The 24,448-nt window shown below is 45.7% G+C and overlaps 1 protein-coding gene across 7 annotated transcripts in view; it reads right to left on the bottom strand.

Annotated features, from left to right (window-relative positions):
• DNPEP (aspartyl aminopeptidase) overlaps positions 1 to 24,448 on the bottom strand; it is a 126,221-nt gene that overhangs the window by 13,902 nt on the left and 87,871 nt on the right. For all 7 annotated transcript variants that reach the window (XM_068124281.2, XM_068124306.2, XM_068124290.2 and 4 more), the window contains one exon: positions 11,582 to 11,683. In XM_068124281.2, the coding sequence (XP_067980382.2) occupies positions 11,582 to 11,683 (102 nt within the window). The remainder of the gene's footprint in view (positions 1 to 11,581; positions 11,684 to 24,448) is intronic.

Genomic DNA, 24,448 nt, shown 5'->3' with positions numbered 1-24,448 from the left:
TTGGAGAGATCATTAATGAAGACCAGAAAAAGCACAGGGCCGAGAACACTGCCTTGTGGAACTCCAGCCTGAACAGGAAGGGTAGATGAGAGAAAACCATTCAGGGCCACACGTTGACAACGAACAGAGAGGACGTCCACAAGCCATTCGTGGAGTTTTCCATGGATACCATAAGAGGAGAGTTTGGTGAGCAGAGCGGTGTGCCAGACCGTATCGAAGGCACATGCTATGTCAAGGGAGACAGCTCTGATTTCCTGTTTGGTATTCAGGATCTCTATCCATTGTTGAGACAGCAGAAGCAGCATGATCAGAGTAGAATGACCTGGTCTGAATCCAAATTGATGATCCGACATCAAGCCAATGGAGAAAATGAAGGATTTGATGTCAGAAGCGATGATTGATTCCATGACCTTGCTGATATAATTGGGAGCAGGCGGATTGGTCTGTAGTTGCAAGGATCTGTTTTTGCACCTTTTTGTGTAAAGCGGTAATGTTGGCTGATTTCCAAGCAGATGGCAGATGACCTTGATCAAAAGAGAGGGTGAAGAGAACAGAGAGAGGATGAGATAGAGCGGCAGAGCAGGATTTTCGGACCCGTGGGCTGATGCTGTCTGGTCCAGTTGCAGAATCAGAGTCGAGGATTGACAGAGACTTCTCCACCTTGTCAGGAGAGAAGGACACAGAGTCCAGGAGCAACTGGGTACGGTGGGTACAGAGAGAGACGGGTTTGTGACAAGATTTTGAGGCAACACAGAGTTGAGGCGTTTAGCCTTTTCACGTGCGGAGTCAGCTGTGTAGCCGTTTGAGGTAAGGGTGGGGATGGAGCGGGAACAAACACCAGAAACAGATTTGACCAGACGCCACCAAGACTTTGACGAGGGAGACAGGTTTGAGAGTTCAGTTTTGAGAGAAGAGAGATATTGTTTCGTGGCTCTCCTGAGGGTAGACACACACTTGTTCCAAGCTTTGTGAAAGGAACTGAGATTGCCTTCAGTTGGATTTGCCTTCCAAGAGGTGAAGGCAAGTTGCTTCATGGCAACTGCCTCACCACAAGCTTCAGTGTACCATGGACGGGAGGAATGGTATGACAACTGAAGACGAGAAGGGATAAATCTGTGCATGAGAGCAGTTTACTTTGGATGAATTCCCAGGAAGAGTTGATATCAGAGGCAGTAGAGATGGGAGACCAGTCCAGATGATTGATGGCTGCTTGAAGACCATGCCAGTCAGCCTGAGTGAAATGCCAGACTCGTTGGTGCTGAGGAGGCTCTCTGAGAATGGCCATAGAGATGTCCCCTTTAACAAGCACATGATCAGAAGAACCCATTGGAGCAGAAGAAGAGCAGCAGACATTTGCAGGGAAGTTTATCATTACCAAGTCTAGAAGAGAAGATACTCCATTGACTGAGATCCGGGTCGGGAAATTGACAGATTGTGTCAGTCCCAGTGAGTCACAGAAGTCCTTTGCTGAGGAGCCATGGCTGGTGTGAGAGGAACCCACACCCAGCCAGCTGGCATGATGACAGTTGAAGTCACCACATATGAGGAAGAGAGAGTTTGGATGAGTTGATAGAAGTTGGTCCATGTTGTCAGACAGGGAGATGTATATGGTCATCACTGTTTGGAGGACGGTACAGAACACATATGAACAAAAGGTGGGAGTGGAGAGAAAGCCGTAGCCAGAGGTACTCCTGGGGGTGGGGTAGAGATAGGGCAGTGCAAGGAGAGTGAGGAAGAGAGTTTTTGATAAAGATAGCAACCCCACCACCAGAACAAGGCTCAGGTCTATCATACCGAAGGAGGGAGTAACCAGGAAGAGATATTAAGGAATCAGAGACATCTTGAAGGAGGAAAGTTTCTGTTCAGCAGATTACATCTGGTTTGTCAGAAGCAACCTGTATGGAGAGATCAATCAGGTTTGAGCGAAGGCCCCGGATGTTTGAGGTCCATTCCGTTGAGGAAGAGGGAGGGGGAGCATCCGGTACAGGACATGGGAGCGGAGGGATAGGGTAAGATGGGGGGGGGGGGGGGAGAGGGGAGGTAGCGAGAGCTGTTGATAGTGTGTCGGATATTGCAGAAGGGTTAGGAGAAAGGGAAGGATGAGGAGGACAAATGGTTTGATGGTGATGGGAAGAGGCACAGTGAGGTGTTGTTTGAGGGGGGGGGGGGGCAGAGCAAAGTCGAAGGTTGGAGGAGGTGGAGGTATGTGATGGAAGGGAGAGGAAGTGTGGAGGCGGCAGCTTTGAGGAGGGGAGAGGGGAGAGAATTGGAGAAAAATAGTCGGGGGGCAGATTTGAAAGGGAGGGGTGGGGGGGGAGTTTTGAAGGGGAGGGGTGGGGGGGAGTTTTGAAGGGGAGGGGTGGGGGGAGTTTTGAAGGGGAGGGGTGGGGGGGAGTTTTGAAAGGGAGGGGTGAGGGGGGAGTTTTGAAGGGGAGGGTGAGGCGGGAGTTTAGAAGGGGAGGAGCGAGGGGGTAGTTTAGAATGGGAGGGGCGAGAAGGGAGTTTCGGAGGGGAGGGGTGAGGGGGGTTGTTTAGAAAGTGGATGATTAATTAAAAACGAACATTTATGACAAGCAGGGTTTATTGTGATTTTCAAGTCAGAGATCCGTTTGAAAACGATAGAGGAGGGGTGGAATGAAGGTGAGTTTGGAGAATGTAGGGAGGAATGACTGTAAGAAATAGATTTTTTTTTTGAAGTGAATGATTTGATGAGGAAATTGAAAAAAGCCTTTTAAACAGGAAGAAAAACAGCGTGTTGTAATAAACCATTGAATAAAATACTGCAGGGGAAAGTTTAAATATATTTAAACAAAAGCATGAAAAACAATCTGGGAAAAGTCCCTGAAGTAAGGGTGTGGATCAGAGAAAGGAGAAAGGGTTAAATGAGATGAAGGAAACTAGAATTGGAAGGGTGAGTTTCGGCTGGAGATGGAAGGAAGAGGTGGAAGATTAGGAGATAAAGGGGGTGGGGTGAGAGCAAACACACGTGCCCGCGAGGATAGAAGGAAGGATTTTTTTTGTGTGTGTGTGTTAAAACGTTAAACAATGTGTGGATGTTCGGGGAAGTTAGGGGGAGAAGAGAAAATCTAAGAAATGAGCAATATAGCGAAGGAAAGAACTTAAATTCACAAAACACTGATGGGGGATGAGGGGGGCGGCGGGGGAGAAGCCTAGAGAGACCAGGCCGCGCACGCGGTGCGAACAGAAAACGATTAATTACACACAAGTTTGCATGAATTGCAAATCAACACCAACTAGAAAACACACATTAACACATGCACAATAACGAGTGGAAATTTGAAGAAGACACGAATGGAAAAATACTTTAACTTTGCTGCCGTGCAGAGGTCGAAGTCGCTTCCTTGCTCGAGGGACCGGAAACGGAAGCTTAAGCCAAGGGAATAACTCGATTTGGGAATCTTTGAACTTTGAACCCCAGGCCAAGTTTAGGCTTTGTCCCTGAAGCCTGAGCTGACACTCCAAATAAATTGTTGCACTATCATTGCAAGATATCATATCATAATATGATAAATATCATAATATTTTGATATCCACATATGTATTTCTTTGGTTTGCAGTGAAACAAAACAAAAAACACCTATGGTGAGTTGCAGATGCCTGCAATATAAAAATCACTCATTCAACCAGTTTGAATAGAGAAAAGGAGTCATTCTGCTGTTTTGTGTCACTGTGCACCGCAATGAGCATAGAGAAAAGAAAGAAAACCAGAGAATTGTCTGAGGAGGTCAGACATAAGATTGTGGCAAAGCATGGACAATCTCAAGGCTACAAGTCCATCTCCTGAGACCTTGATGTTCCTGTGTCCACCGTATGCAATGTTATCAGGAAGTTTAAGGCCCATTGCATTGTAGCCAACCTCCCTGGACGTGGCCGCAAGAGAAAACTTGATTGAAGTTGCAGCGAAGGATTGTTCAAATGGTGGGAAAAGCACCTCAATCAACTGCCAACCAGATTCAGGTTGACCTTCAGACACAAGGTACAGCAGTTTCAACTCGCATCATCCGTCACCAACTCCTTGAAAGGGGGTTCTATCGTACGACCCCAATGCTGAGAGAGAGAGACAAAAGAAAACCCGAATGGAGTTTGTGAAAACACACCTGAACAAGCCTAAATCCTTCTGGCAGAATGTCCTGTGGACAGATGAGACCAAATTCGAGCATTTTGGTAAAGCACATCATCTCTATGTTTACAGAAAACAAAATGAAGCCTTCAAAGATAAGAACACCTTCCCTACAATCAAACATGGAGGAGGTTCAGTGATGTTTTGGGGTTGCTGCGCTGCCTCTGGCACTGGGTGCCTTGAGTGTGTGCATGGCATCATGAAATCAGGAGATTACCAAAGCATCTTGGAGCGCAATGTTCAACCCAGTGTCAGAAAGCTGGGTCTCCGTCAAAGGTCTTGGGTCTTGCAGCAGGACAATGACCCCAACCACACTTCAAAAAGCACCAGGAATGGTTCAAGACAAAACGCTGGACTGTTCTGAAGTGGCCAGCAATGAGTCCAGATCTAAATCCCATTGAACACCTGTGGGAAGATCTGAAAACTGCAGTGGGGAGAAGGAACCCTTCAAATCTGGGAGAACTGGAGCAGTTTGCACAAGAAGAATGGGCCAAACTGCCAGTAGAGGTGTAGGAAGCTCATTCATTGCAAAAGGAAGTGCTTGACAGCAGTTATTTAGTCCAAAGGCCATGCTACCAAATATTAAGTCCAGGTTGTCAATAATTTTGTCAATGCCATTTCTTTTTATTTCCTGATTTAAAAGGATATATTAAGTTTGAATCAAAAACAAAGGTTCTGTAATATTAACAATGAAATAAAGAATTGTGGAGACCAAATACTTATTGGCTGGCCAAATACAATAGTGGGGCAGATATGTAACAAAAATTGCACGAGATGTTCACATCCGGCAGAAAGTTTGAAATTTTGCATACAGGGGTATTTTGACATGCTGAGTTCAGAAATTGGTGGATCCAAGAGGTCTGACCAATGGACAGGCCGCCATCTTGAATTCCAATATGGCTGCCAAGACGAAATGTTGATAATCCCTATCTTGGGTTCTAAATGACCTGTGGTGCTCAAATTTTGTACACAACGGTATGTTGACATGCTGAGTTCAATAAGGCAATAATTTGAAATGTCTGACAAATGGTATGGCCGCCATTTTGAATTCCAATATGGCCGCCAAGACGAAATGTTGAAAATCCCGGGTTCTTTGCAAAAGCAATACCAATTCAATGGATCCCTAGTTGACAAATCATATAACAAGTCAAAGAGCTCATTTCAAAGTATATTTCGTACCAGTTGGCAGCCGTAACATGCTGCAAGCTTTTTTCCATCCGTTTTACTTCTCCTACTGCTCATCTCGGAAGCATTGTCCAGAGCAGAAACATAGTTCTGTGCATGGTAGATTAGCAGCAGACCATTTGCAATTTCCAGCACACCGTTTTTTACACTTGCACTTGATCAGCTCTCGGCACCCTTTTGACGCCTCTGGCATTACTGTCCAAAATGGATGCCAGACATCATCTGCATTTTTAGCCCATCCCCAATCTGCAGGTGAAGGCAGCTCTGGGTTAGCAATTTGGGACTGTCCCCAGATGTGACCGGCCTGAAAGACTGCCCTCTTCACATGTTGACGCAGTGCCTCTTTTGTCGGTGGAATATTTTCCGATTGCCGATTTCCCTGAGCAAACAGCTGCTTGCGTGCTTCGTTCACTTTCTTCAGAGGGGAAGTTCTACTGTACAGAACAACGAAGAACCTCTCTATGTTGTCCATGTCATCATCTGTTACTTCCGCTGGTGCATGTGAGAGATGATTGAAGACCTCCCCCAAGTTTGGCATGGAATTCCATATGCTCCACACAGTCTTTTTGCCAATCCCACATATGGCAGAAACAGTATCGCATCCGGAAACAGTATGCAGGAATAGAAGCCCCCATGAGCGTTCAGGGCCAATGTGAGTCGCAATAGTGTGAGCAGCAATGTGCCTGAAATAGTTTCCATGTCCAAATGCCAACCACATTGCACAACCGTCCATAATGCTTGCCATTGCGATAGCCAACACAACCACATCCGTGTCTGTTGCATGAATGACGATACTTCTGTACCCCTGCTGATATGCATGCCAAGCATGTAGCATCATTCGTGAATCAGCCTCTTCATGCGTACATGGTTGAATTTGAGAAACATCAGAAGGGGGCTTTGATTTAACCTCTTCTTCTAAGGTTGTAAGAAGTGTTTTTCCCTCTGGAATAGGCATCGTTTGCAGGGAATCAGCAAGGAAACTGAATAATGTCTTTTTGTTGGAATCTACACGAAGGAAGCTGCTCCCGTTTCGTGGCACGGATGTCTGTTCAGTCACATGGAGTGGTATGCCAGTGCCACGACCAAGCCTGGTGCCTTCTTTGAGACTGTCCGTTCTGTAGGTGTCCCACACCACATCAACACGCATCACAGTCCCCTCATTTAACTTTCGGGCAATGTACGGAAGGACCTGTTTCTGTGCATAGTCACCAAATGTCCTGATCACACTGTTGCACTTCTTAGGCTCCAAATGATGGACTAAGGCAGCCCCATCGAAAATACGAACTTCTCCTTTGGGCGCATCACGAGGACGTTGTGCTAAAGCTTCCAAACAGGGCAAAAGATCAGCCTTGCCGGTTGGTGGCCGCATTGTATTGATACCTTCAGCCAATGCAGGTGGCCACCCATGACACTCATATTCATAAAATGTGTTAAGATCACCATCTCTAGTTTGGCAAGAAATGTACATTCGTGAGAAGAGCTCCACATTACTTTTCATACGTGTAATCTTCGCCTCAGACTTTCCAGGTGTTTTCTTGGGCTTCGATTTCAACAGTGGCAGATTGTTCTTTGAAATGCTATCATAGAAATTGTCAGAAGGATCCTTGATTCGCTGCCCCACAAATCCGTCAAATTGTGTTTTGCCAGTGTCCTCCATGGATCGCACTGCGGCTATCACTTCATCAGGCATGATGACCTTTGTGTCAAGCACATACAAGTCATTACTGTCTTCCGCAAACGGGTTTCCAAGTTTTTCAAAGGAACTGATTGCATTATTGAGATCTGATGCAAAGGATTTCTGGACACTAGGCAATTGTTCGTGGTGGCGGACATCAGTTTGCCTCTGTCTTTGAAACTGGTCCTCAAACTCATTCAGGATTCTGGCTATTTCTGCACCAGCTACCATCCACCGGCGAAGAGCCCCTTCATTCTCAGTAATTCCAATGACTCCACCATCACCTTTCACATAAGCGTTCTGCTGTTCGTGTATCTGATCGTGTGCCATAGCAGAGAACTTGTGTGATGACTTTGTTGCCGCTCTGTGGACTATTTCTTCATTACTGATAATGCTATCACAAAAGAAACATGTGCTAGCAGTACTCTGTTCAACGGATGGAGATTTGAAACTTGTTCTGAGTCTTTTCTTAACAGGCGAGTAAGTTTCTTCACCAAGTTTAAGGTCTGAACTTTGCTTTCTTTCCCTTGATTCAGCCCTGACCACACGAGAGCTGCTGCACTGCACATAACAGTTTTTGTGCCATTTGGCAGCATGCGCAGCTAGGGTTTCTGCAATACCGCAACCATCATCTAGTCGGGAAATGTTTATCCCGCAAGGCAAGGCACCTAAATCATTCAATGCCTTGAGATTTTGAGCAAGATTCTCGTAGACGTCTAGACACGACTGATTGCTGCCCTTACATGCATCTCTTAGTGGTTCATTTTCAGAACGTTTCTGGCAAAGAGCGCAAATGTTCCAGTCTGTTGGCATTGGAATTGTTGACGATGTTTTCTTTGATTTCGACATTGGATCTGAAAGAGAAAAAACATTAAAAAAAATTAATTATTGGAATGTCATGTGAATGTTCAGTTCCGGCAGAAAGTGTTAAATTTCACATACAGGGGTATTTTGGGGCGCTGAATTTCCCAAATTTCTACTGCCTTCGACAAAATTACAAACCCATCAGTAGATTTGAGATGCAACAATTTTCCAGTTATCATAATAATGCTCAAATGATTTAACATTATGACATTACCGTACACTGTGCTATTAAAGCAATGAAAACATCGATGTTTGTCTTGGCGGCCATATTGGAATTTAAAATGGCGGCCATACCGTTTGTCAGACATTTCAAATTATTGCATTATTGAACTCAGCATGTCAACATACCCTTGTGTACCAAATTTCAGCGCCACAGGTCATTTAGAACCCAAGATAGGTAATTTCAACATTTCGTCTTGGCGGCCATATTGGAATTCAAGATGGCGGCCGGTACATTGGTTAGATCTCTTGGATCCGCCAATTTTTGAAATCAGCGCCCCAAAATACCCCTGTATGCGAAATTTCACACTTTCTGCCGGAAATGAACATCTTTTTCACATATCTGCCCCACTACAAATACAACAGTCAATTTCAACTTCTTTTTCGAGAAAATGCGAGTTATTTGAAAAAAGTGCAAGGGTGCCAATATTTTTGGCCACGGCTGTACATATGTGTGTGTATATAAAATCAATCGGATGAAAAATGACGATTTGTGACTTTGACCTATTGACCTCAAAAATAATGTTTCCCGTTTTTGTCGAGCAAGATTTACACCATTTATATCTGGCAACAATCAGCGAGGCAGGTTCATGGTACGTAAGTAAAAATGAACTTTTATTTTGAATCTCAAATACAGACGGCATTTAAATTGAACTTACTTTTCAAGATGACTTAGAACCAAAAGTTCATTAGAATTATGTTGAAATTATTCTAGATTTTGTTAATGTGACCTTTAAAAGAAACAAAAACCACACTTGACATTTTGAAGTAAATAAATTGATCCTTGAAAGTGATGTAAACTGATATCGAACTCAATTCACGGACAGTACTGTGTTAAACTTCTGTACGTTTTCCAGAAGTATTTCTTTATTTTGCACATTACCCAAATTTTTTATTAGCAAAAACAAAAGTTAAATTACGACTGGGATTACGGACAGTAAAATTACAGTTCAGTACTTCGTGTAACCCCCACGACCATTCAGGAGAGCACGCACACGTTGAGAAATGCTGTTCACGAGATTTGCCAAGGTTTGGACAGGAATCGCTTGCCATGCAGTGACAATAGCCTGCTGCAATTCACGCACAGAGGTAGGCTGCTGGTCCAAGTTGTCGATTTGACCCGTTAATTCTGCCCACAAGTTCTCTATCGGATTCATATCCGGTGACATGGCAGGCCACTCCATATGCTCGACACCACGGTCAGCAAGAAAATGTTGGATCACGCGAGCACGATGAGGCCGTGCATTGTCATCTTGGAAGACAAAGTTTCCTCGAAAGGCTGCACGAGCAAATGGAAGCAATGTTTCTTCCAGAATGGCCCTGTACTTGAACTGGTTCAGGTTTCCATTCAGAACAACCAGGTCAGTTTTGCCCCCTGCATGAAAAGCAGCCCAAACGGTCACCCCACCACCTCCAGCTTGGACTCTTGGCACAATACAATCTTCGTTGTAGGCTTCATGCACTTGTCTGCGCACTTGGTTACGGCCATCTTGACGATAGACCAGAAATCTAGACTCATCACTGAAAGTCACGTGATTCCAGTGTCCTGGCTGCCATTGACGGTGCTCGCTGGCCCACTGCAATCGACGCTGGTGGTGTTGTCTGGTCAGGCGTGGCTTTCTCAGGGGACGCCTGGCACGATAGCCTGCTTGAACCAGTCGTTGGTTGACTAGCCTTCTGGATACAGGCACATTTGTCAGTTGCTGCCACTCAGCCCGAAGCCGATTAGCTGACGTGGTACGGCCATTGCAGACTAATCGGTGCAGCTGGCGATCATCTCTCCTTGTGGTTCTGCAGGGACGTCCTGGCCTCGGTATTGGAGAAGGGACACCCCTCTGAGCATTTCGTTTCAGGATCTTTCACATCTGACCTTGAGTGATGCCATACTGCCGAGCAATAGCACGCTGTTTCATGCCGTAATTTCGTAAAGCCACCACTCCATGACAAACAGCATTGTCGAGTTGACGGACCATCTCCAGAGGAAGCGGCAATAACTTTTGTAGATGTGCAGCAGTTGTTTTCCACTAATACAGAACGCAACAACCCTTATATACATGATTGTGAAGCCAATCGTCAAATGCACCTGTCCTTACATTTTGTCACGCCACCAGTGATATTATCCTGTTATTGACTTCTTGCTGCGAAAGACAATCAGTGACATGGTTCTTTTAACAAAGAAATCACCGAAGCGTAAAAGAAACTCACCAGATTGATATACTGAGTTCAGAAAGTAAACCCAAGTCAAGAAAAAAAAATATTCCATATTAAATGCCAAGTCTGTAAAATGAATTTCGAACACAAGGATTGTGATGCCTGTTGGAACGTAAATCTTCGCCACGATCTCAGGTCTTTTGCACTCCGAAGCAGATTCTCCTCAAGGATTCACCTGCATTTGGCTCCATTCATTGTTCCCTCTGTCCTCACAAGTCTCCTAGTCCCTCCCGTTAAAAAGCATCCCCATATAATGATGCTGCCACCACCATGCTTCACGGAAGGGATGGTGGTAGATGGGTGATGAGCTGTGCTCGGTGATGAGCTTTCTGCCTTACACAGTACTTTACTTTGCATTCAGGCCAAAGATTTCAATTTTCATCTTATCAGACCACAGAATATTTTGCTTCATGCTATCATAATGAAAGCCGCATTCCAGTGGATTGGGAACTTCTCTGCTGTTGTACTTTGTGCCTCCCTCTCTCTCTCCATCTTGTCTCCGGGTCCCTTTATTGTCTGTTTTGTGTGTCCATTTGCTTTTTTTGTGATTGATGTTAGCTCTTACACGAGCCTCGATCTTGTATACAACAAAAAAGAAAGGAAAAAAAACAACAAACGGTTAGTCTTCGATAAAGTAACATGTCACTGTTGGAAAGGCTTACAATATTTTAACCTTTTGGAAAGGCTTACAATGTTTTAATTTTTACTTTTAAGCATTTGATGAAACTAATGATGTGGATTTGTGTTCGTAAAATTTTTCTGATCCCCCTTTTCCCCATTGAAACATGGCCCGGACATTCACGGATTCGACATTTGCGACATTTTTCAGGGACTTATCCCTGCGAATGCCGGGATCTGACAGTACTTGAAAAATTTCGCAAATAACAAACAAACTCGGGGAATTAATATGCAGCACTTGCAAATCTTCAATTTCGGAAGTAAATGGAGATAGTAGTGGGGCTTCAACCTGGGTTCCCAGGATAATGAGCCATTGTTAGGTAGTATCACAAAATATGCCACCCATCCAAATGCTGATGTATTTATACGTCTGGCAACAATTTCTGTCGTATTTGCTGCTCCAGAGCACACGCACGCACTCACGAACGCACGCACACAAGTCAGATGTCATAACTACTCCACAGAGTTACAGCAATCCACTCTAACAATTATCGAGAACAAAAATATAGGTTACCCTTGAACCAACCTCACATGATGGGTTTGTTACAGTAGAGAAATGTCATTATCACAAAGAAAACAAACCAAGCTTGTGATAGCAATAACCTTACCTGCAGAGGAACATCAACTCTTGCTGCGATGTCCCGTAAAATAGCAGCTGTCACAGCAGTCGTGGCATAACGTTGGTTGCTGTTGTACTTCAGTACTGGACCCTGTGTTGAACACAAGGAGCAACAGTTTGTAAACAATCTTCACACTGCAAAAAAATATTTCACTTATGAACGAGAGGCCATGTACTGAAACGGATCAAGAAAGGCCATGGAGATGCAATTAAGTAAAGCAGCCGGACAGCCGGACACACACCACACACCCTTGTGTTTTACAGGCATCTCTGTATACAAACCAGACAGACCGAGTATGCCCTGGAGAAACCTAGGGAGGGAGGAGCAGCATAAAAGGAGCAGAGGGTGCAATACCTGGATGGAAGCAGTAGAAGAAAGACCACCAACCCGTCTGTGATGCCAGCTTAATCGTGAGGGATTCCAATGACTGAAGGCCTTGGTCACCGCGGGATGAAGATGTGCTAGGCATGAGGCACGGACTGCAGTCCAAAGTGCAGGATTCTGAGCTGAGGATGAAGGCTTTCCACGTTGTTCAAAGTTCATATTTGTCAAGGAAAGACTCAGCATGATGGAGGATGTCCATAACAGAGATCATGGCTGATGGTGAGGCCCAACATTTTTATGGTCTCAACTTCTTCAAGCGGTTTGGCAAGGAAGTAGATGGGAGGATTTGCCAGACGGTGCTTTTGGAGAGACAGGGTGAATGTGTGGGATTTGTTGGGGTTGAAATACATTCCGAGTTTTGGAGCAGCTCCTGATTCTATCAAGGTCTGCAAAGAGGGAAGAGACTGCTACCTGCCTATCCGAAGGATGAGGGATGCTATTGCAAAGTGTAGAGTCATCATCAAAAAAGTTAAAGTGTGTATTCCATAGAATAAGAAGGATAAGTTGATGAGAATGAGAACCAAGACGGTCCTGTAGCATGCCGCATGCTGCGGCGTGAGTAAATATACTACTGTAATAATTTTCATTTTATACATTTACTTGTGAGTAGTTCAAAGTTGAACTCATCTGAGACATTCACAATAGAAACTCGATGCCAATTTGGTGATTCTAGCTGCCTTCGTCCAGTTATTCTGCCAAAAAACAGACAAATGCAGACAGGATGATCACAATACAGAGGTTCCCGGCCTATGGTCTCGGTGTGAGTAATGAATATAAAAAGGAGGGGGTGATAAAAAAGAGGCTTTCCGTTTTCAATGCATGTTTGCCTTCAGGGCAGATTGCTAAAGACTGATTTCAACTTTTCACCTCGATAACCAATATATTATTGACAATGATGCTCAAGTGGATGGTTCAGTGGATGTGTGGAGTATCGTTGAGAGAGAGGAAGACAAATGATGAATTGCGAAAGATGATGGGAATAGAGCCTGTGATGGATGCTATGAAGAGGAACATGTTGAGATGGTTTTGGTCATGTGTTGAGGAAGGATGAAAGTGACTGGTTGAGAAGAGTGATGGAAATGAATGTAGAAGGAAGTAGAAGACGGGGAATACCGATAAAGACTTGGCTAAAGGTGGTGGAAGAAGAAATGCGGGCAAGGGGGTTAACAAGGGGAGATGCAGAAAATAGGGCAAAATGGAGAAGATTGTCGTGGGGCCCGCAAGGCTAACCCCTGCTCTAGCAGGGAAAATGGCCTTAAAATGCCTGTTGTTGTTGTTATGATGCTCAAATGTTGGTACAGTGTCTTCCTCTTTTTCATGTCCAATACATGTGGTCAGTCAAGCTTCTTCAGCACTTCTACACCTTGTAGGCTGAGAATAATCCTTTTTTCTGTTGCACTTTGCAGTTCAAGCCATGACTACAAAAAAATATATAAAAAATACGAGAGTGAGGGAGAAGGCACGATTTTGTTGTCCGGAAGTACAGTGCGGCTGGGCCGAGCCCTCGCTGCCGTGTGGTAGACCTAGAATGCACTCAGACGAAGTGCAAAGTACAATCACGTGAAAAAGTAAGTACACCCCATGTAAAGTTTTGACTTTTTCAACATATTTCAACATACAGCTATTTGATCTTCTTTTCAACAATATTGATAGATAAAGGTGATATAATATAACAAATATCATGAAACATTTACATTTTGTAGTCCATTGTATAATTTAAATAAACATAAAAGCAAATTTCGCATGTGGAAAAAGTAAGTACACCCCTACATTTATCACTACTTCAAATACCTAAAATGAGAATCAGGTGCACCAGCTCATGTGCAAATGATTAGAACATCGTTAGAGAGGATCTTGGAGGAACCTGTCTTATTTAAACCTCAGACATTTAGTTTGGTTTGCTCTTTGTTGTTGAAGTGTGTGGCGTCACCATGCCCACATCAAAAGAGCTCTCTGAGGTCTTCAGAAAGAAGACAAGTACAGATACATTCAAAGTACACCGCCGCATGCCAAATAATTAAATATGCTGCAGCGCGGCATTGCCGGAGCGCCTCCGGCACCCGGCAATACCGCAGTGCAGCTCATTGAGGCTGCATTGGGAGGGAGAGGTGTACACTAATTGATTGATTAATTGTATAATTAAAATCAATAAAAGATTATCACAAAATATTTTCATAATCAATTGGCTAATCGCATAACTAAACCACTAGTGCTTCATCCGAAGATGTATCTTTTAGAAATTTGATTAAATAAGTCATTTATAAAAAATTAAATAATTAATTGATTACTCAATAAATAATTAATCGATTAATCAATAAATAATTAATAGATGAAATGATTAATCAATAAATCAAAAATATCCTTGATAGCCACATCACTTGGTCACTCATGTCCAAATATTAGCTTCCCAGCTCAAAAGGTGCCTGAGATATTGGCCAAATGAGAAAGAAAATAAATAAATGATTAATAATGAAAATAAATAAATAATAATAATAAAAAAATTAAATTATTAATCAATTTGGTCAGAGAACACATTAATTAATAAATCAAAAATATCCTTTGCAGCCAAATCACCTGGTCATTGGCATGTCCAAATATCAGCTTCCTAACTCAAAAGGTGCCTGAGTTAATGGTCAGAAGAGAAAGGAAATTTGATTAATTAAATAAGTACTTAATTAATCGCTAATAATTAAATAACTCCTCAATTTATTGATTAATCAAAAAAAAAAATACCGTTTTTGAGAAAGGACTTGCTCACTATTGTGCCGAAATTGCAGCTTCCTAGCTCAAAGGATGGCTGAGATATCGCCCGGACAACCAAACAAACAAGAAAGCAAGAAAACAAGAAACCAAGAAAACAAACAAACAAACAACCAGAGTGAAAACTGAGTACTCTCTTTCAGCGTGCGTCACTGCCGAGCCCCCTTCGGTGCCCGGCAATGACGATTTGCAATGCCTGGAGATGGCATAGGAAAGGAGCGGTGTACAATTATAGATGCTTATGAGTCTGGGAAGGGATTTAAAAAGATCTCCAAACAATTTGAAATCAATCATTCGACTGTCCGGAAGATCACCTACAAGTGGAGAAGATTCCAAACAACTGCCAACTTGTTCAGGCCAGGCCGCCCCAGCAAGTTCAGCCCGAGAGCAGACCGCAAGATGCTGAAAGAAGTCTCTAAGAACCCCAAAATGTCATCACGGGACCTACAGGTAGCTCTTGCCACTGTTGATGTCAAAGTGCACGAGTCTACCATTAGAAAGAGGCTGCACAAATTTGATCTACATGGGAGGTGTGCCAGGAGGAAACCTTTGCTGTCCAGAAAGAACATCAGGGCAAGACTAAAGTTTGTCAATGAACACCTCGACAAAGACCAGCATTTCTGGAACAATGTGCTCTGGACAGATGAGTCAAAGGTAGAGCTATTTGGCCACAGTACCAGAAGACATGTTTGGTGAAAACCAAAGACAGCATTTGACCACAAGAACCTGATACCAACTGTAAAGCATGGTGGTGGAAATATTATGGTTTGGGGGCAGCTTTGCTGCATCAGGGCCTGGGCAGCTCACCATCATAGAATCAACTATGAATTATTCATTGTACCAGAGGGTGCTTGAGGATAATGTGAGGCCATTGGATAATGTGAGACTTTCCATTGGATAGGAAAGTTGAAGCTCAACCGAAGGTGGACCTTGCAACATGACAATGGCCCTAAACATACCAGTAAATCCACCAAGGAATGGCTGAAAAGAAAGAAATGGAGGGTTCTGGAATGGCCAAGTCAAAGCCCGGATCTAAATCCCATCAAGATGTTGTCGGGGGGGTTTGAAACGAGCTGTGCATGCAAGAAACCCCTCAAACATCGCACAGCTGAAAGAATTCTGCATGGAGGAGAGGGCAAAAATTTCTCCCAGTCGATGTCAGAGGCTGGTAGACAGTTATAAGAAACGCCTACTTGAGGTTGTTTCTGCCAAAGGGGGCAATACCACCTATTAGAGCCAAGGGTGTACTTACGTTTTCCACATGCGAAATTTGCATTTATGTTTATTTAAATTATACAATTGACTACAAAATGTAAATGTTTCATGATATTTGTTCTATTATATCACCTTTATCTATCAATATTGTGGAAATGAAGATCAAATAGCTGTGTGTTGAAATATGTTGAAAAAGTCAAAACTTTACATGGGGTGTACTTACTTTTTCACGTAACTGTATATTGTAGCCGGGCCTCTTGCTTGCTACTTGTGGGAATAATTTGCTTTAATGAAGACCAAATGCCTCAAAATCTCTTCTTCTTTTTTTTGTATACAAGATAGGCTCGTGAAAGAGCTAACATTTGATGTTGTCCATGATTGTCCATTGACCAAAGTTGTCCATGATTCAGTGAATATGCATTGAAAAAGTGTTGGTGGGTAGATTGTTTAAACGTCATGACAAAACAGTTGTCCGCTGATATCACAGTGGGTAAACAACAGTGACTTGAGTGTATATATATATATATATATATATATATATATATATATATATATATATATATATATATATATATATATATATACACTGTATGTGTGTGTGTGTGTGTGTGTGTGTGTATATATATTGTAACGGTTTTGAGAAGTTTAACGAATTTGAGAAGTGTAACGGTTTTTGAGAAGTGTAACAATTTTGGAGGAAGTGTAACGAATGTAAAAAAGTATGGTTTTGTTATGTGTAACACCCTCGTAATGTAAATAATGGTTGCAGCCGTCCTAGTTAATTCCATGAAGCTTACACGCAGGCCACGATATATCTTTTTAAATAGTGTATTTCCTTATTCTATGTAGGCTAAATATGTGTTTCCCACTAGATTGACTTTGCATTGTATCAAACAAAATAAGCGTAGGCCCTTTCAATTGCCCCAAACATCTCCGCTCTCCAAAGTTCCTTTCAAAAGGGGTGCGAGTGGTGTTCAATCCCGCAAGCCGCCATTGCCCATGTGCTAATCTCGGAGAAGAAAGGCGTGTCTCCACCTCGTCATAGAGGGGAGGAGTGAGCCAACCCCACTTGGCCAACCAGCACCGCGGTTAGCGACCCGGTAGGCGTGCCCTCGCAGCCGGCGGCTTGATTCCGCCCGGAGTAATAAAAGCGACTGGAGGGACTGCTTCACCAGATGACCTGGGAGATGAGCGAAGAGGCGACACCAAGAGGAGCTGTGAGCGGTGAGATGCGAAACGCTCCAAGCCAAAGAGGAGAGGTACTCGGAAAGGAAACCAGCTTTGGAGAGACGCGCTGAAACCAAGGGAGACGGCTCCACCAGAAGGAGAGGAGCAGGTGTGCCCGAGCCAGCGCGTGATGTCTAAAGCATCGGCAGCGGATACGCGACGAAGGGTTTTCCCGCCAAAAACCACGAGGAATTGAGAGCTGCTGCCTCCGACCCTCCTCCCTCTCCAGCAATCCACCTCAAGCCCTACCTGCCTGCAATATCCCCCGTGTAAGTGTGAACGTCGTCTGTCCTACTCGTTGTCTTGGGGTTAAGTAAAATGAATAGAATAAGCTAACGATGCACTGTGTGACTGCTTTCTCCATCCATTGCTTGTAAATAATTTTGGTCGCTCTTTCTTTTTGCTTGTGTGTGAATAATAAATCTGTTCTTCCTCCGTACTCTGTCTTCTTCTCTTTTCCTTCTCTTTCGGTCGCTTTAGAGGTTTCCCGATTGAATATCTGCGGTGCGATCTGGTCAACGTCGGGTGGAATCGGGTTCTAATCGGGGAGTAACTGTTCGGACGCGGTAATACCAACCGCTCGGTAAAATAACATCTAAAACCGCGTCTGTAACAATTGGTTGTCAGGAGTTGGGATTCGGACCTGGGACTAAATTTGTTAGGCCCAAATTTTGGAACACCAATTGTACTATTAGAGTAACAATTGGTGTCGAGGAGTGAGATCGGACCCGAAGCGCGCTTAACGCGCTCAAAATTACAAGCTGCCGAAATTTATTTTGTTTTATAAAACCCGAATTTTGAGATCGCGCCATGGACAATCAAGGCGATCGGATGTCGGTGGGAGAGATAGACAGGGTGGAATCGACCCAGGACCTCGGGGAAATGTATGTGGAGGAAAGGGAGGAGGAGAAAAATAGCAATGTGGTTGCGGAGGTTTCAGACGCACAAAATGGCGCTCTCGCGCACGTGGTTGAGGGGGCCACGGTCGCGGAACCAATGAGCGCGGCCCAAATACAAGCCTTCATGGCCCAATTCATGGTGGAAATGCAGAAAGGAAACGACAGTATGGTACAAATGCAGGCGTCCCTCAACCTGCAGAGTGAGCAAATGAGGGCTCAGGGTGAGCGATTGGAGGGCCAAATGGGGGTAATGGGAAACCAAATGGGGGTAATGGGGAACCGGATGGATGCTCAGGGTGAGCGATTGGAGGGCCAAATGGGGGTAATGGGAAACCAAATGGGGGTAATGAGGGACGAAGCGAGGGGTACCGGTGAGGGGTTAGACAACGGGATAAAAGAGGTGAAAAATGGGTTAATGGGGTTAGAAAATAGGATGGAGGACAAATTGCGGGAAATAGGGGAACAATCTGCCAGGGAAATCAAACGAATGGGAGAGCAGATAGAGGAGGTAAAAATCGGGGTAGAAACCAAATTGGATGCTCAGAGGGATGAATTGGGACAGATGAGGGTGGCATCTACAAAGGAGATGGAGGAGATACGACGAGGTGTGAGTGAGGAGGTCTCGGGGCTACGCGAGGAGGTAAAGCGAGGTGAGAAGCGTATGGAGAAAGAGGTGAGAAATAATACGGCTAGGTTACAGGGGGGAATAGAAGATCTGACGGAGGAGGTGGAACAGCTGACGGAGGGACAAAAAGAACTAGTGGAGCAGGTTCAAAAGAACACTGCGGTACTAGGAGGGTTAAAGGCGACACAAAAAGAAATTAAAAACGAATTAATAGCGACACAGAGGCAATGTCAGATGGTACGTGAGGAACTGACAATGAGGGTGGACGAGGTGACAGAGATAATGGAGACGAAGGACCGAGAGGTGAGGATGCACATGGAGACGTCACGGTAGCCTTAGAGGACGAACTTGAGGAGACGCACCGGGAAATAAAAGAGGTGAAGCAAAAATTAGAGGAAGTGGAAGAAGAGGTGAGTGAAATTAAGAAGAGACGGACAGAAACTAAAAGAGAAATCCAGGAGGAGGTGATGGAATATGTGCAAGGTCGGTGCTCAACTCATAATGTGATGCTCACTAACCAAATAAAGAGTTTGCAGGTGGCAAAGGAGGTGCGACGACGAGGTACGGAGGTGAGTGGCAAGGTATATGATGTGAGGAAAGCTTCAGTCGGCTTGGGGATTGGTTTGGATCCGGGTGTTCGTGAAAGGCCGTTGGTGAAGTGTGCGACAGGTCTGGTGTGCGAAAAAAGAGGTGTGCGAGAATGTCCGACCATGGGGTGTGTGAGGAAAAAGTGCACGCCAAGGAGTGAGTGTGCCGTCAAGAGTGAGTTGGTCGAAGCGCGTGTGCGAGGGAGCACATGGAAGCGCGGTGTGGTGAGTGTTACGGAGGAAGTAACGAAAAAGTGTGCGCAAGAGGGTGTGCGAGAAAGATGTGTGACGGACAGGTGCATGGGGAAAGAGTGCGCTGTCAAAAGTAAGGAAGAGTGTACACCTGTGGTGAGTGTTACAGAGGGTGTAACGGGAGAGTGGGCGCGAGAAAGGTGTGTAACGGACGGGTGCATGAGGAAAGAGTGTGCTGTCGAGAGTAAGGGTGAGTGCGCGACCGAGAGTGGAGGTGAGAGTAGTGAGAGTGACACGGAGCGTGAGTTGGTTGTGACAGGTGAGCGAGGATGTACACCTGGAATGGAAGGATGCACACCTGGAATGGTAGAGCGTGTGTGGGAATGCACACTTGAGTTGGTCGTGAGGCACGTGGTTGGGTGTGCAGGTGAGAACACACCTGTGATTGTCACCGAGGAGGTGGCCGAGGAAGGGGCGCGAAGAGGTGTGTTGGTGAGGTGTGCGAGCGACGAATGTGTGCCAAGGTGTTCGGTGGTCAGGTGTGTGACCAAGTCTGTGAGCGGAATGAGTGTACCGAGGTGTGTAAGGAAAGGTACGAGGAGCATGGGAACATCTGGAGGTATGAGCAAGAAAGGGGTAGAGTATGCGTGTAAGCATCCAAGTCAGGCATCGACGGTAACCGGGTTAGCGGTTAGAGCGACTATTAGCCGAATCGGGCCCTCGGTGCGTGCCGGGCTTCGCGTGCCGCGAGAACCAGCGGGGATCCGAGCCACGGCGGGTTCGAAAGGACCGCCGTGCGCGATCCACGCTGGGCCTCGCGTGGAATGGCCGCGTCCGGGCTCCACTAGGCGGAGCGGGCAGCCCGATAGGAAGGGTCGTCATGGCGACCACTTTCTATTGAGACGTGCCGGCAGGTCGAGATCGGGACATTGGATGGCTCCACGCCGAGGTGGTGCGTGGGATCTCGGCCCGGGTAAGCCCCCGTCCCTGCCCCGAATGCGGGACGTATCCAGCCGCTGGCACAAAACGACCCGCGTTCATTGCTCGGCTGTACGAAGCCGGGCTGTAGACGTGAATTGGCGCACCGAGAGGATGTAATAAGTAGACGGGTGATGAGGATAGTGTTTTGGACTCAAAATTAGAAAAAGGCGAAATTTGATGATTGGTACGGTGATTGGCAGATGATTGGCAGAATTTTTGATTGGCTGAAATTTGATGTGCAAAATTGGTAGTGGGAGATGCCCGATGTGGTGGGATGGCAACTCTGTCATCCCTCACAAAGTGGGGCAAAGGAGCTATAGTTTATGGGGTGTATGGCAGTGAAAACTAGCCCGGGTGGGTTAGGTTATATTGTTAGGGATCTAGCGAAGATGACATTAGGTAACGTTAAGATTAGTTAGTGACTGATACCTGTAGTGGGGACGCAGGTAGTTTAGTGTGGATGATAATGACGTGGGAGCACAATAGTTTAAAGGGACGACTGGGAAGCGCAAGTTTCAGAGGGGAGTAGTTAGCTGAGATGATGCCGTGTGTTTGAGGATTGAACAGGTGTGATTGCACAGGTGTGCAACTGAACAGGTGAATGGAGCAGTGTATGAGGGAGTAGTGGTGATTGCGTGTTGTGTTGACCAAATGGTCCAGGAAGAAAGGAGGGTGCAGGTGGCACCAGGTGTGAGGGCACAGGTGTGCAACAGCAGGTATGGAGAATGGTAGTGTGGAATAAATGGAGTATTGGAATGGATGGTCGTGGAGTGAGTATGGTGGAAATTGTGGAGTGGAGTGGATGGTGCGAAGGTGTGAATGGGGGAAGAGTGGACCCCCATCACGGATACCCGGGGCGGGTAGTGTAAGTGTTAGGTAGAGGGTATAGGTAAATTGTGGTTGGATATTGGCATCTGTGGTGCGGGTGAAAGAATGGTCTTTGGATGGGTGCATTAGTGTTGTGGAAATGGCTGGGCGTGTAGCCTGTTAGTGTGTGTAGTTGGTTGGGCGCTCCACCACTGTGAGGATGTCGGCCAGGTGAGGCCGCAGGTGGGCTCTGGGAGCCGGTAGTAGTTGTTGTGGATGGGGCCCGAGGATCCGGAGGACGGACCCGGGTAGCCCAGTGCCAGAGGGCACCGAGTGGGGTGACAGAGCCAGGAGAGGGCCTTCCCCAGTTAGTTAGGTTAGGGTGAGGAGCTAGGTAAGCTCGGGTGGCAACTGCAGTGGTGGAGGTGTGCAGGTGGGTAGACCTGCTGGGAGAGCTACACGTCGCAGCCCAGAAATTGTGCGAGGGCACCGGGAGATGAATCGGGGGAGTGAGACCCCAAATTGAGAAGCACCACAGTTTGGTCAATGGGAATTGGTTTTTAGAACCCATAGTGTAAGTGGCCAATGGATTGGCAGGGAAAGACCCCGGGTAGTGTAAAGTGTGTTAAAATCATTTAGAGGATAGTTAGGATGAAGGATCTCCTCGCACCATCTGCATCCACTCACCTGAGGTGACAGGTACTCCACACCATGCCATGTTTTGATTATTTTTTATGATGCAAATGTTTGGATTGTGAGACGAATCATGACGTGGGTGTGACATTGTGCGTAATTCCATCTCTCCCTCCTTATGAGGATTGATGATGAATTGGTGATGGCAAATTTTGAAGTCGAGGGATTGTGGAGACGAATTTGGTATAGGGGAAATATGGGGAAGACGTGACAGTAGTGACGAATTGGTAATGGGTAGATTTTGTACATATGGGGTAAGGGCAAGGGTAGTGTAGGTGACAGGGGGGTGACGTACGGTAGGGACGAGCTTTCTCACTTCGCCCTCCGTACGCATTTCGACTTGCATTGCCTTATTGACGTGTACCCTTGTGACCTTACCCCTCGCTCAATTGTCTTTATTTTGTCTCCCACATGACCTGTGCGCCATTGGGTGCCGAGGGGGAGCGTGCGTGAGGTGGCCATTGTGCGCCCGAGATTCCCAGAACCAGCATGCATTGCGTTGATGTACCACTTTATGGACCGCTGTTCTGCGGCCAAGTACCACTTGATGGACCCCAGGTTCTGGGGCAAGGCACCTCTGTTGGAGACCGGCCATAGTGGCCAGGGAATCTTGCTTGCGGACCTCGGTAAGGTGGCACCTATGCCAAACAGGTGGACCACCCTTAGTTGGCCCCTGTTGCCCTAAATAAAAATGGACACGGTTTGTGCTTTTTATATTTCCAAGTAGGCCGCATGAAGCCAGAAGACGTCGGGAAGAACATCGGCCCAGCAGAGAAAGAGAAGACCACCACCAGTTGTTTTGTTGTGTTTATTATGAACCATGGTGACTGCGCACCGAGTGGTGCTTTTGGTGCTTTGTGGTGCTTGTGGTGCTTTTGGGTGCTTTGGTGGTATTGGTACTGGTGCATCGATGCAATGCGTGCTGTCTCCTCCCTCCCAACAGGAATTTCTTTTTTCTTGTTCCCTAAAAAGAAAAAAAAAAAACACAGGTCCTGGGTTGCGTTGTAAATAAGAAATAACGTCATTGTAAATAATACTCCCCACCGAAAATGTATAGTTTGAGAATAATTCCGTAATTCGGTTAGCTGTGGGTTTGAGTCTGTTAGACAGGGTGCAATGCAATAGGGGGACATACTTATTTGTGTTTTAAGATTGTCACACTCAGGGTCAGGTAAATTGTAGAGGGAATTACACCTACGTGTCACACTAAGTTAAAGTTTTGTAGGCCCGAGGGCGGTCCTGAAGAAAGGAGGGTGCAGTGTAACGGTTTTGAGAAGTTTAACGAATTTGAGAAGTGTAACGGTTTTTGAGAAGTGTAACAATTTTGGAGGAAGTGTAACGAATGTAAAAAAGTATGGTTTTGTTATGTGTAACACCCTCGTAATGTAAATAATGGTCGCAGCCGTCCTCCTAGTTAATTCCATGAAGCTTACACGCAGGCCACGATATATCTTTTTAAATCGTGTATTTCCTTATTCTATGTAGGCTAAATATGTGTTTCCCACTAGATTGACTTTGCATTGTATCAAACAAAATAAGCGTAGGCCCTTTCAATTGCCCCAAACATCTCCGCTCTCCAAAGTTCCTTTCAAAAGGGGTGCGAGTGGTGTTCAATCCCGCAAGCCGCCATTGCCCATGTGCTAATCTCGGAGAAGAAAGGCGTGTCTCCACCTCGTCATAGAGGGGAGGAGTGAGCCAACCCCACTTGGCCAACCAGCACCGCGGTTAGCGACCCGGTAGGCGTGCCCTCGCAGCCGGCGGCTTGATTCCGCCCGGAGTAATAAAAGCGACTGGAAGGGACTGCTTCACCAGATGACCTGGGAGATGAGCGAAGAGGCGACACCAAGAGGAGCTGTGAGCGGTGAGATGCGAAACGCTCCAAGCCAAAGAGGAGAGGTACTCGGAAAGGAAACCAGCTTTGGAGAGACGCGCTGAAACCAAGGGAGACGGCTCCACCAGAAGGAGAGGAGCAGGTGTGCCCGAGCCAGCGCGTGACGTCTAAAGCATCGGCAGCGGATACGCGACGAAGGGTTTTCCCGCCAAAAACCGCGAGGAATTGAGAGCTGCTGCCTCCGACCCTCCTCCCTCTCCAGCAATCCACCTCAAGCCCTACCTGCCTGCAATATCCCCCGTGTAAGTGTGAACGTCGTCTGTCCTACTCGTTGTCTTGGGGTTAAGTAAAATGAATAGAATAAGCTAACGATGCACTGTGTGACTGCTTTCTCCATCCATTGCTTGTAAATAATTTTGGTCGCTCTTTCTTTTTGCTTGTGTGTGTATAATAAATCTGTTCTTCCTCCGTACTCTGTCTTCTTCTCTTTTCCTTCTCTTTCGGTCGCTTTAGAGGTTTCCCGATTGAATATCTGCGGTGCGATCTGGTCAACGTCGGGTGGAATCGGGTTCTAATCGGGGAGTAACTGTTCGGACGCGGTAATACCAACCGCTCGGTAAAATAACATCTAAAACCGCGTCTGTAACAATATAT

This window comes from Myxine glutinosa, chromosome 1 (assembly GCF_964187855.1).
Source record: "Myxine glutinosa chromosome 1, kmMyxGlut1.1, whole genome shotgun sequence".
In the NCBI taxonomy this organism is placed as follows: domain Eukaryota; kingdom Metazoa; phylum Chordata; class Myxini; order Myxiniformes; family Myxinidae; genus Myxine; species Myxine glutinosa.
This window is presented reverse-complemented; position numbering and strand designations above follow the sequence as displayed.